At 45.3% G+C, this 13,918-nt stretch overlaps 1 protein-coding gene across 1 annotated transcript in view; it reads left to right on the plus strand.

Annotated features, from left to right (window-relative positions):
- Window positions 1-13,702, plus strand: part of SCD5 (stearoyl-CoA desaturase 5) — a 157,688-nt gene extending 143,986 nt beyond the window's left edge. Inside the window, exons 4-5 of the mRNA XM_004282174.3 lie at window positions 8,139-8,371; window positions 12,193-13,702. Of these exons, the coding sequence (XP_004282222.1) occupies window positions 8,139-8,371; window positions 12,193-12,383 (424 nt within the window). The 3' untranslated portion in view covers window positions 12,384-13,702. The remainder of the gene's footprint in view (window positions 1-8,138; window positions 8,372-12,192) is intronic.
- The last annotated feature ends 216 nt before the right edge of the window (window positions 13,703-13,918 follow it).

Here is a 13,918-nt window from a genome sequence, read left to right on the forward strand (position 1 = left end):
CTTCTCTCTTTCTTTACCCCTTTCTTTTTCTTTCTCGCTTGATAATTTTAGGAGGCTTCTTCTATCTCCTATCTTTCCTATCAGATAACTCCCATCTGAGTGTTCACAGAAAGGAAGAAGCCACTCACATTCCAAACCAGGACCAAACCTGTTAGACTGGCTGTTAACCTTAAATACTGCCAAAAATTTACCATATTTGGCAGCCCAGAGAATAACCTAGCAGCGCATGCTCAGAAATCATTCATTTAAACTGGAGGTAGGTAGCCTCACAGTGAAACCTGTTGGAAGCTGGGGGTTGGGTCCCAATGAGCACGAATGTCTTTCTTCGAGGTGTTGACTTTTATATACACAATTAAAAGCAGGTGGAACGTTTATTGTGCAGTTTGTGGGGGTTTTGTTTGTTTGTTTGTTTTGGGAAACCTTGGCATCTTATCTCTCATACTTTGAGCCCTACTGAAGTCACTGTAGTGTTTTTATTTTCCTGAGAAGCTGAGAACTCATCATTGACTAACCATTCAGAAAAAAGAAAAAAGGATCATTCATGTAATCATTCCACAAATATTTAGGAGTGCCTGCTATGTGCGAGTCTCTGTGCTAGACTCTGAAGAGTCTGGCTTTCTGCTGGACTCTGCAGGCCCTGCAGTAGATCCATGTGGCAAGACAGGTTACCCAGAAGCTGCCTCCAAGATGGATGTTACATTGTAGAAACTTTATTGGAGATTACTGGAAGGGTCATTGGGGTCACCACCTGTGGAAGAAGGGACCGAAACAGGATTGAGCAAGGGAAGAAGCTGAGCCTCAACTGATCTCAGTGGAGGCTTCAGCCAACCCTGTAGGGGCTCTGAAGTAGAGATGACTTTCAGAGTCATGGTGAGTTGGGGCAATGGGACCTGGCCTGGGTAATGGACTACTGCCCTTATAGGTCAATCACTGGATGGGGTTGTTGGGAGAGGACGTGACCTAGGGCAAGGCAGAGGCAGCACTGCCATCCACTGGGAGATGAAGCCCTCTGATCCTGAGAGGAGATCTGGATGGCACATCACAGTGTCTACTACGTTATACCAGAAGGCTTTCAGCTACCCCACAGGAGATCTTGACCCGCCTGGCTTGTCTCAGACTAAGATCTCAGGGATAAAGCCACTCTAGGGTTGGTTAGTTTTGTGGCTCAAGAGCCTTTCCATCTTTCTGCTCCGTCAACCTAAGGGGTCTACTTTTTTCTGAGCCTTCTTCCTGTCATAGTCACGCATGGCTGGAGCAGGACCAGGAGTCACTGTGAAAAAAGACATGCCATCTTTGCCTCTGAGCTCTTTCTGTTATCAAGGAAAATATTCCTTCATCTCTCTCTCTCTTTTTTTATTGCCGTAAAATATACACAACATAGTATTTATCGTTTTAACCACTCATAAGTGTACATTTCTGTGGCATTAAGTATATTCACAATGTTGTATAACTATCACCACTATCTATACCCAAACTTTTTCATCATTCCCCAAAAAACTCTATACCCATTAAGCAATAACTTCCTTCTTCCTTTCCCCTTCCCTCCAGTTCCTGTGACTTCTAGTCTACTTTCCCTTTCTATGAATTTGCCTATTCTATGTTCCTCATATGAGTGGAATCATAATAATATTTGCCCTTCTGTGCCTGGTTTATTTCATTAAGCATTTTTTCAAGTTTCATCCATGTTGTAACATATATCAAAAAACTGTTCCTTTTTATGGCTGAATAATGTTCCATAGTATGGATAGACAGCATTTTGTTTATCCATTCATCTATTAATGGACACTTGGGTTGTTTCCACATTTCGGCTATTGTGAATAATGTTTCTGTGAACATTGGTGTGCTGATACCTGTTCAAGTCCCTGCCTTCCAACCGTCTGAACAGATACATAGGAGCGGAATTGCTGGATGTTTCACCTTCTGAGAAACTGCTTTATGCAGCAGCTGCGCCACTTTACATTCCCACCAATGATGCTAAGGCTTCCGATTTCCCTACATCTTCACTAACACTTATCTCCCTTTCAAAAACTTGTAGCCATCCTTTCCCTCATATCTTATTGGCCACTACTGCCCAATTCCCAAATTTATTATTGGCAGAGTGAATGAGATCAACGTTGACTGCCTGAAACCAATCAGGACCCATGTCCCCAGAGGACATGGCTGCAGGGAGGACAGTTGGGTATCTGAACAATATCAGGGCATTTCAGCAAGAAAGAGAGGGTGGGGTGGATTATAGGGAAGCCATGATCAATGTTTGCAATGGAGAGGCTTTAAAACTATCAGTGCCCAGGCCACAAATTTGGATTCATTTGGATTCTGTTGGTCTACAGTGAGTTCCCAACATCAGTCGTTTTAAAATGTTCACCCAGTTGATTCTAATGTGCAGTTAGGGTTGAGGCCACTGGTCTAGCAGGTGAGACTGCCCGCTAAGCCAGCAAGTATTTATGAATACTGAGAGTTGAGAAGTACAACATGCTGAGGCACCTTGCCTGGTCCAAGGGGACCATAGAAATCCCCCAAGAGGGAAGACCATTTAGACTGATAACTGAAAAAGTCAAGTCAGCCAGGCTGGGGGAAGAGTGTCATAGATACAGGGACAGAAAGAAGGTGGTGCCCAAGGAATGGGAAGAAGCTCAGTCTAGCTGGAGTGGACAACGTGTCTATTTCTGACCTTGAGGAGACAGTATTTTTACTTAAAGATGTGCAATTCATGAGGCAACAGCTAGATTACACACTCCAACCCAGTTTACCTCTCCCCTATGACCTTCTCCTGGTAAGCTAAGTAGCAGGTTATACTTAGAGGGAGCAGACAATTAGGTTTAAGAACTGAATTTGAAGCCTGCCTATGTTCTGCACAACCAGTGTGGCCTTGGAGAAGTCTCATGACCTCTTTGGATCTCCGTAAATGTCCTACAAAGGTGAGGTTATGGGCTTCCCTGGTGGCGCAGTGGTTGAGAGTCCACCTGCCGATGCAGGGGACACGGGTTCATGCCCTGGTCCGGGAAGATCCCACATGCCGCGGAGCAGCTGGGCCCGTGAGCCATGGCCGCTGAGCCTGCGCATCCGGAGCCTGTGCTCAGCAACGGGAGAGGCCACAACAGTGAGAGGCCCACGTACCACACACACACACACACACAAAAAGGTGAGGTTATAAAAAGTATCTCATAGGACTCTTGTGGAACTCAAACGAGAAAAAATATATATGTATATATGTGAGTGGCATGCATTCATATACTGATGCATTCCAAATATCTCTTCCCATCAAAACCTATCTCTAGATAACTTCTGAACTCCAGACCTGTCTGTTGAGCTGCCCATTTGACATTGCCCCTTGAATGTCTAATGGGCATCTGCCACTTGACATGTCTAAGACTGAGCTCCTCCATCCTTCCCCATATCAGCTAATGGCATCTCCATCCTTGGTGTCACCCTTGACTCCTTTCTCTCCAACATCCAGTCTGTTAACAAGTCCTATCACTCTACTTTCAAAATATATCCAGAATTTGACTGTTTCTCACACCTGCCACCACTATCCTGGTTCAAGCCAACGCCCTCTCTCGGCTAGGCTTTGTAGCAGCCTCCTAATTGCCTCCTTGCTTCTGCCCTCCCCTGCAGTCCCTTCTCAACGCAACACTCAAAATGATAAGTCCAATCACAGCACTCCTTTAATCAAAACCTGACCAGAGCTCCATCTCAGTCAAAGTGAAGGGTGAAACCCTATGATGACCTACAAGCCCTTCCATGATGTGGTCCATCATTATTCTCTTATCTCCTACACTTCTTCCCTTTGTTCATCTGCTCCAGCCCCAATGCTCCTGCTCTTCCCAGAATGTGCCAGGAACATTCCTGCCTCAGGGCCTTTGCACTTGTGGTTTCCTCTGCCTGGAATCCTCTGTCCTATTTAGCCACATGTCTAACTTCTCACTTCCATCAAGTCTTTACTTAAAAGCTACAGTGTGAGGAAGTCCTTCCCTAGACACCCTATTTAAAATTTCAACACCTGCCCTTGATGTCATATTCTCCTTCTTTGTTTTATTTTTTTCTGTAGTATTTACCAATAGCATGCTCTATATTTTATTTATTTATATTGTTTATTAGCTTTCTTTCCTACCAGAATATATATATGCATATGAGGGGAGATATATATATATATATATAAAATCTCCCTACCAAAATACGCCTGCTCCCCAAGGGCAGGGATTTTTGTTTGTTTTATACACTTTATATCTCCAGTGCTAGGACAGTACCTGGCACATAGTAGGCACTCAGTAAATTTGTCAGTACTGCATTTTACAAAAGAGAAACCTGAGGTTCACTGTGATTAAATAATTTACTCAAGATCACACAGAAAGACAGTGGCAGAGTTGGGTAGTTAACTGTTCTATGATGCTTTACAACATAAGAAGCCCATTTAGCAAAAAGAGCAGTATCAGTGGCCCCTCTCCAGTCTTCCTCCCTACCACCAGCTAAAGAAAGAAAATATTTCAATGAGGAAGGATAAGGGGTGGAGACTTTGTGGTGTTGCCCTGTGGACCCTTGGCTAGGGCGCCCAGATTTGAGTGTTCTTAAGCAAGGAAGCAGGGGAGCCATCTCAGAACTTGTTCTGAGGCAAGAAGGCCAGTGACTGTAATTAAACGAAGACCAGGGGGAAGGGGTACTCGGCTGCACAGGAAGATACGCTGAGTCCATTTGAAATGGTTGGGGAGATTTTTTTACACAGTTATCAGCATCAAGCCCTGTCTCACTGGCAATGCCACCCAGACTCACTGTGCTGCCTAAAAATTCCTTCCTCTTCCATCCATTGCACTGAACACACAAAGAGAAACCCTAGCAGAATACAGGCCGAGTAGTCAGAGAGCAACCCTATAGTTAGATCTGCTAAAGCTTTGTTGGAATGAGGGCAGTGATTTTTAAAGAGCATCTTGTTTTGAGGAAGAGAGAATTTGGTGGGACAGTGGTTGTGTTAGCAGGCAAGGCCTTTTTCTCCTCCCACTTGGGAAGCCCCATTGCTGGCCCTCTCCCTCCACGGGGACCCAGCCCCCTCTGGGAAGTGGAGCTTCTAGAACCAGAGCCCAGGCAGGCAGAAGGCTTCCCTAACAGTTCAGAAGGCGGAAGAAGCGGCAGGGCATGAGTGGAAGCCGAAGCCTGCAGACTGCAGTCAAACCAGAGGCGACGGATTCCATAGGGTCGGGGCAGAGCAGAGTCAGAGCAAGGGCCGGGGGAACCATGGCCCCTCTGAGCTACAGCATCCTCATTGCCAGAGTGCGTCCATCCTGAGTCTGTGGTGAAGAGTAAGTGAGAGAAAGCCTGTGGCATGCTTAGCCTGGCATCCAGCACCGAGCTAGCTGTCAGCATGTGATTTCTGTCTCCTTTCCAGGGGCAAAATGAGGACTAACAGAGGCTCTTTGCAAAGGTACTGGGTTGCAGCCCAGAGAGTGGAGGGAGAGAAGGAAGCACTTAAGTTGCAGAATGCCTCTGTGGGCAACGTTCAGCTGCTTCCTGTGCTCCTTAGAGGTGCCCTCGAGGAGCAGCCGCAGCAGGCCGTCGCCTCTGGGCTTCCCTTCAGAACCTCTGCCTCTTCACAGGCACTCACACCAGTTCCCAGGGCCCTTGGTCAGGGCCCGTGTGCTTCACCCAGATGCCCTCTTCAGCTGATGCCCCCAACCCTGGCTGCTGTCCTTTCTAGGGCTTGCCCTTGCCCACATGTTCACCCAGCCCAGGAGGCACCCTGAGGCCAGTGGCGGATGATGAGGTGATACCTTACAATTTGGGACAGCTCTAAAAGAGCCATCCGGCTCTACTGGATCTGCTGGAGCTCACTGTGGGTGAGCTTCTGCCTGGGCCCATCCTGCCTTCCTCCCTTCCTTGTAAGCATCTCCCAAAAACATGCTCCAAAAGCCTTCTGCGCGGGACTCCCGGGAGCCCAACCTCAGACCACCAGTCCCTCCACTGTCTGTTGTCTTTGCCCCTCCAACCACACCCTCTCCTCTGACCTCCTGGGCACCCTCCTTCCACTAAAATGCAGTCATATTGTATGCCAACGACTGGAAAATGGGTGTTGAGGGGTTAATATGTTGCCCAATAAAAACAGTGATAATTATATGGGAACCAACCTTCACATGCAGCTAGCAATCTGCGAAGCACACTTACACACATGATTTTTTGTTTTTTGTTTTTTTGTTTTTTTGCGGTACGCGGGCCTCTCACTGTTGTGGCCTCTCCCGTTGCGGAGCACAGGCTCCGGATGCTCAGGTTCAGCAGCCATGGCTCACGGGCCCAGCCGCTCCGCGGCATGTGGGATCTTCCCGGACCGGGGCACGAACCCGTGTCCCCTGCATAGGCAGGCGGACTCTCAACCACTGCGCCACCAGGGAAGCCCCTACATACACGATTTTATTTGCAAAGCAGAATAGCATGATAGTCTCCGAAGTGCTTCTGCCTGGACTTGAATCGTCTTGTAACCTTGGCCCATCTACATAACCTTTGCAGTGCTCAATTTCCCCATCTGTAAAATGAGGATATTAATGGTCCCCTGCTCCTAAAGTTTTTGTTAGAATTAAATGAGCCAGTACATGGACAGGTTTCGGAATAGCCGTGACACACAGTAAGCACATAGTATGCATTAGTTATTAGTATTTGATCCTCACAAGAACCCCAGGAGGTATTATAATTACTGCCTGTGTTGGACACCTCTCACGCACACCTCGTACTCTCAGCCCACCTTTTCACTCCAGCTGTTCCTGCAGCCACCTGGTGGCACAGGTGTAACCCAATGGCACCTTGCTCAGCTGTACTGCTTATTTCTTACTTCCTGCCCTGACTTCTCTGCCACCATCCCTTGAGATGCCCGTGGACCACACTCAGCCATTCTGACCCAAGCAAACTTGGAAGTGTGAGAGAGCTGACATCCCATGGGGGCCCTCGGACCAAGGAAGAGTTGGAGCCAATGGGAAAACAGTGCCTTCTCTCATTCCTTGAGAGAATACTTCTGAGGTATAATGTGTCCCATCAAGGTCCAAGTTCAGTTGCCTGTAGCAGTGGGCACCCCCATCTTGACTTTCCCTCCTTTCGTTTCCCACTTCCCAGCTTTCCCCAATAAACGACCCACATACAAGCCCTTGCCTCATGCTCTGCTTTGGGGAACCATCTAGCTGTGAACAAGAGGAGAGTGAAAGAATAAAAAGAGGCTTGTTCTGCATCCAGAATCAGATCTGGGCTCAAGGCCAAAGCCTTCCACCTCCCTAGTCTCATTTCCTCACGCTGTGCTCCCTCCAAGTTCATACATGTGCATCTTAACAGAGGCCTCCCAGAAGCTTGGTCAGTTGAAGGCAGGTCAGGGAGGAATCAGCTATGAATGGGCAGCTTTGGACATTTTCATTTCAGAGCCTCTTTCCTGTCCCTGCTTAGAGCTGGTCCTACATAGCTGGAGGTTTCACCTGACTGGGGCCTGGGGCAGAGACTGTGTCAAATTTGTCTCTGTACCTCTAGTACTCAGGGCCTGGCCTACAGGAGGTGCTCAGGGAACGTTTGCTGTATGAACAGACCCAGGAATCCAACTATTGATGGTTTCTTTATAATTTTTACTTTTTATGTGGCTGTGCCTGTTCCTATACTTAGTTTATTTTTAGCTGGTTTGCAATGTAATCTCAAAGGGACAGAGAACATTTTAGGGAAGGGGTTGTTTACCTTTTACTAAGCTAAGTTAGTACAGAATCATGTGCCTGAAAATTATTCAAGGAATACAGGATATTTCTTGAAATTATTGAAAACAACCTGATTGTCAGGTTGACTGACTGATGGAAGAAAGAAAAGCTGTTAAAAAGCTGTCCTTCTGCGGCTTGGAGGACAAATGCAGCTTTAAGATGCATGGGTTTCATGATTTTATATTGAAATTCTGAAGTATGCTGCGGGGCCTTCCACTTCCTATCGCTTCTGCCTGTCCTAATTCTCAAATTTGTGTTACCTGCCTAGCCCTTGTAGGTATCTGGGTTTGTGACCCCCATACAGAGTGACACACAACAGGGCACAAGAGCTGAAGGAGTTGAGCAGTGCCACTGCTGACTTTCCCTGCAGCTTGCTCACCTATCCCTGCCACCATCAACAGGTGCCCAATGATAGCATGACATCCTGCCTTCCAGGTACTACAAGATCAGCGTGGTGCTCATGTGCTTCATGGTCCCCACACTGGTGCCCTGGTGCATCTGGGGAGAGAGTCTGTGGAATTCCTACTTCCTGGCCTCCATCCTCCGCTACACCATCTCACTCAATGTCACCTGGCTGGTCAACAGTGTCGCCCACATGTACGGAAACCGGCCCTATGACAAGAACATCAGCCCTCGGCAGAACCCGCTCGTCACCCTGGGTGCCATCGGTGAGTATGGGGTGCGAGCCAGTGGGGGGAGTGGCAGTTCAGATCTTCTAGGCTTCTCAGTGGTTTTGTGGAATCTGTAAAGAGAGGCAATGGGGTGGAGTAAACTGGGATGAACTTGGGCTTTGGCGTTAGAATCCGAGCCACTTACTCTCTCTGATTTACAGTTTTCTTACCTGTGAAATGGGAACAGGAATGTCTGCTTCATAGGGGTGTTATGAGAATTAACTAAGATACTATACATAAACTGTTTAGTACAGTGCCTGGTACATAGTAGGTGATCAATAATTAGTAGCTATTTATTTTTACCATGGAAATTTTCCTAAAGGAGGAGTAGCAGTTGATGTCTCTCTCAAACTGCCCTGACCGCTATAGCCTCAGCTGTCCATCATTTGGCTGACCTTAAAAATAAATTAATTAATTAAAAGGCCTGCAAACAGAGGGATGGGGAGAATCAGGACCTTGTCATCTCGCGGTACCACAGAATGGTTAAGAGCAAGGCTTCTGGAGTCTGACAGGTTTGGTTGAGTCTTGGTTCCTCCACCGTGGGCAAGTTATCTAGCTCCTCCATACCGTGTGTTCTCATCTGTAAAGTGGGGATAATATATAGTAGCATTGACCTCCGCCTGGGGTCGCCGGAGGGTTAGGTGAGTTAATACATACTGTTTGCAGCAGTGCTTAGCAGGAAACAAGCCTTCGGGGATGTTGTTTTTCTTACTAGCCGTATGGTCTTAGGCAGGTTACTTGTCCCTTCTGTGCATTTCCATCCTCATTTTAAAATGGGGATAATCGGGCTTCCCTGGTGGCGCAGTGGTTGAGAGTCTGCCTGCCGATGCAGGGGACACGGGTTCGTGCCCCGGTCCAGGAAGATCCCACATGGCGCGGAGCGGCTGGGCCCGTGAGCCATGGCCGCTGAGCCTGCGCGTCCGGAGCCTGTACCCCGCAACAGGAAAGGCCACAACAGTGAGAGGCCCGCGTACCGCAAAAATAAATAAATAAATAAATTTTAAAAATGGGGATAATCATAGCAGATAGCTTAGCTATGTGAGGATTATAGGCATTAATACCCTTTGAAGAATTTAGCATGGTGGCTGGCACACAGTAAGTGATTAATAAATGATAGCTGTATCTTGATAGAAGCAACTCAGTCTCCTGGGTAACCTGAGCCTTGAGTACAGAGATCAAACCCAGGAAGGGAGGTTCCTGCTGTTAAGTTGAAACAGTCTCTGCATCCCTCTGCCATGGGTCTCTGCCATCATGGTGTTAGGGTCACCCATTTATTAAGACCCCAGGGATCTTGTGTTGACAAGAGCAATATAAGGTGGAATAAACACCAAATTTAGCTATGGGAATAACTGGATAAGCAGAGAGAAAAGTGTGAGTTTCCTGATCCCTCCTATTGTTTTCTCCTCCTCTCACTCTTCATCTTCTATAAGAACTGTAACGAGGGGAGCCACATCCAGTGGTAACTCTGAGAGCAGACGAAGAGTGGGCACTCTGGGAATGTTACCATCTTACATAGGGGATGGTGGGCCAGGGAACCCAAAGAATGAGGCCATGACACAGGCCCTGAAGAACTGGGTGTTGGTTTGAAGCTTGTCCAGGTCAATACTGGACTCTCAAATCAGCTTTCTTGATAAAGGTCCTTGGAAGACTCTTATTACACCCACTGTATGATAGATGGGGGAATACATCCAGAGTTCTTAGAACAGTGCCTGTATCTGAAAATAGGGGAAAACTCTAGCACTCTAGTCTAGGAATGACGGGGTGGAGGGCCAGGTTAGAAAAGACCTAAATTAAACAGAAAATTGCAGACAACAGACTGATCCATCTGATATACTCATTGTAGAGCAGAATCTTTCAAATGTGGTCAATAGAAGAACTGTATGATGACCAGTAGCCACTTAAGAATTAAAGGAGGAATCTGGCAGTTCCTTGAATGGTTAAAAATAGTTACTACATGACGCAGCAACTCCACTCCTAGATTTATACCCAAGAGAAATGAAAATGTATGTCCACATAAAAACTTGCTTATGAGTGTTCATAGCAACATTATTTATTTATAACAGCTAAAATGTGTCCCTCAACTGATGAATGGATAAATACAATGTGGTATATCCATACAGTGGAGTACTCTTCAGCAATAGAAAGAAATGAAGTACTGATATCTGCTACAACTTTGAAAACATTATGCTATGTGAAAGAAGCCAGTCACAAAGGATTACATATTGTATGTTTTCATTTATATGAAATATTCAGAATAAGCCAATCTTATCGGCTTAGTATTAGTAAAAGTGAGAAACAGAAACAGTATATGTATAAATATATGCAAATAAATATATACATAATATTGCTCATAATCTCTCTCTATACATACATATATACAGAAACAGTAGGACATCTGTATCTATATAAATGTAGATGTATTCTGTTTGTGCATGCGTGTGTGTGTGTGTGTGTGTGTGTGTGTGTGTGTGTGTGTGTACGGCGGTGGGGGCAGCGGGGAGCGAGCAAGAGAGAGAGAGAGAGATTTATTTTGAGGAATTGGTTCATGTGATTATGGAGGCTAAGTCCCACCATCTGCTGTCTGCAAGCGGGAGACCCAGGAAAGCCAGTGGTATAATTAAGTCTGAGTCTGAAGGCCTGAGAACCAGGGGAGCTGATGATGCAAATCCCAGTCAGTGGGCAGGAGAAGATGAGATAGACGTTCAATCAGTGAGTCAGGAAAATGGGAGCAAATTCCTCCTTCCTCCACCACTGATTCTATTCAGGCCCTTAAGGGATTGGCTGATGCCCACTCACATTGAGGAGGACCATCTACATTACTGAGTCCACTGCTTCAAATGCTAATCTCATCCAGAAACGCCCTCACAGACACACCCAGAAATAAAGTTTAATCTGGGCACTCCTTGGCCAGTCAAGTTAACATGTAAAATTAGGGCCTTCCCTGGTGGTGCAGTGGTTGAGAGTCCGCCTGCCGATGCAGGGGACATGGGTTCGTGCCCTGGTCCGGGAAGATCCCACACACACACACACAAAAAATGTAAAATTAACCAACACAGAGAAAGAAAGAGGGGCTGGAGGGAGGGGAGATGGTTAAGGGCCAACAGCTAAGGGGAGTGGGGTGTCTTTTTAGGTAATGAAAATGCTATAAAATTCATTGTGGTGTTGCATGCACAGCTCAGTGAATACACCAAAAGCCATTAAATTGTATTCTTTACATGGGTGAATTGTATGGTAAATTATATCTCAATAAAGCTCTTTTTTAAAAAGAAAACAAAGAAAGAAGCTGTGAGACTTTTCCTGAAAACAGCTTAGTGGGGGGAAAAAGTAAGGGAGGAAAAGCTATTCACTGTGAGGGGTAGAATAATATATAGGCAGATTTTGGATATTTAAAGATCCAACTCCTTAATTCACTCACCTATCAGAATGATTATCATTTATCTCTTCCAAGCTCTTCCAGGAAGTCTTCCTTTAATTACTTCAATCCACAGAGGCTATTTTCCTTTTATGAACATACAGCAAAATGATGATCTGTTATCAGCCATTTGGCATTTAGCTTAAGAAGTACAGCTCTGAAGTCGTGGGAGCATGTCACCAATCCACAGGGAAAATTACTCTTGATACTTTGTGCTGATTATTGTTATTTTTCTGTTCCTATTGAGTTTGTCTAGCCAACTGAGTGAATGCTTCCTAAGGGCAGACAGCAAGTCTTCTGCTCCCCACTGGAGCCTGACACAGTGTCTTGTAATAAATGAGTGATTTTTAGAAAGCTCTACAGAGAGATGCTGATTGGGTTATTTCAAGCCCACTTTGTCTTCCAGGTGAAGGCTTCCATAACTACCATCACACCTTTCCCTTTGACTACTCTGCGAGTGAATTTGGCTTAAATTTCAACCCAACCACCTGGTTCATTGACTTCATGTGTTGGCTGGGACTGGCCACTGACCGCAAACGGGCAACCAAGCCGATGATCGAAGCCCGGAAAGCCAGAACTGGAGAGGGCAGCGCCTGACCCTGGAAGCGCTATCCACATCCGCTGTCAACGCCTCGGTTCATGGCCTTTGTTACTACACTTCTCTTGTTCATTGGATCGTGGGAGGGGGTACAGGGTGGGGAGGGAACGGAGTCTACGCGGTTTGGGAATTTTTTGTTTGTCTCAAACTAATGTCAAGATACAACTCTCAATGAAAATAATTTTTTAAAAGTCAGTGTAACTATGATTTAACACTAGAACGTAGACATGTGATTTAATCGCTGTAGCTACAATATGTCAAACATACATCGTCATGTGCTTGTACGAGATGTTAACCCTGACAGGATGAAGGAATTTAATATTCTTTCAGTGCGATTCAGGAGAGCCTTGTTTTCTTTTTCTACCAGTTAACCCAACATTATTTTTAAACAGGCTATCTGAAGGAGCAGAGAGGCAGGGTAGAAGACAAAAGAGAGCGTCTAAATTGTAAAGAATGTTTGTGTTTTGTAATTACTGTGTGTTTGTGTGTTGTTATTTTTAAGGAAGAGAATTGAAAACGTAAAAAAATGAGAGCACAGGAAATGGCTCTCTTACTTTTTTGCCCTGTTTCCAGCTTGTCAATGCTCCACTGTCTTTGCTTCAAGAGATCTATCTGTTCACTGCTCTGCTAGTTTTGTGTCCCGCGCTGTACACCCAGCTGACCCTATAAGTCAGTGCCTGTTTTAAGTGTTTGATTTTGTTCTCTTTGCTATTGTCATTTTAAGGTGTATAACTCAGAAGTGCCAGACATCAAATTAAGCTCAAATGAAACTCTCATTTAAATGTTTAGACACCTAATTTATATTCTAATTGATCCCAGCCACTGATGCATGTACTTTACCTACTTCTGCTAAATAAGCATATTAATTTTCTACACCAGGCAATCAGATCTTAATAACCAATAGTTATCTAGAACTCAGTGTCTACAAATGTTTCACCTGCATGCAGCCTTCACTGAACTTGCAGCAAGACATAAAGTGACCATTATGTAGCTTCTGGATTTAAGAAAAATTTGTGTGTTAAGTTGCCTTGTAAAGAGCATGCCAAATTAATGGGACAGCGTTCCGCTTTGTGTTAGATGTTAGAGCAAAAGAAAGCCTTATAGTGTTGGCATCAGAGCACTTCGAACATAGTGCTTCAAAGATAGGGAAGATGTAGGGTTTAAATTTAAATTTTAAATTTTTGAAAAAGAAGTGATGCCAATAAGAAATTGTCATAATAAACTACTTCATCCAGCAGGTGTTTTTGCCATTTATAATGTGTAAACTATGAGTGATTTACAATAAATGATTATGAATTCATTGGTGTTCTTGACCAGACACTTAAATCTTTTTTCTTTTTTTAATTCGGCCGTGCCGCACGGCATGTAGGATCTTAGTTCCCCTACCAGGGATCAAACCCGCGCCCCCTGCAGTGGAAGTGTGAAGTCTTAACCACTGGACTGTCAGGGAAGTCCCCAACCAGATACTTATATCTTGTTGGAATGTCCCTCAAGGGTGCCTGATGCTTTATGATGATCACATACTTCACATTTG

This window comes from Orcinus orca, chromosome 4, assembly GCF_937001465.1.
Source record: "Orcinus orca chromosome 4, mOrcOrc1.1, whole genome shotgun sequence".
Lineage (NCBI taxonomy): Eukaryota > Metazoa > Chordata > Mammalia > Artiodactyla > Delphinidae > Orcinus > Orcinus orca.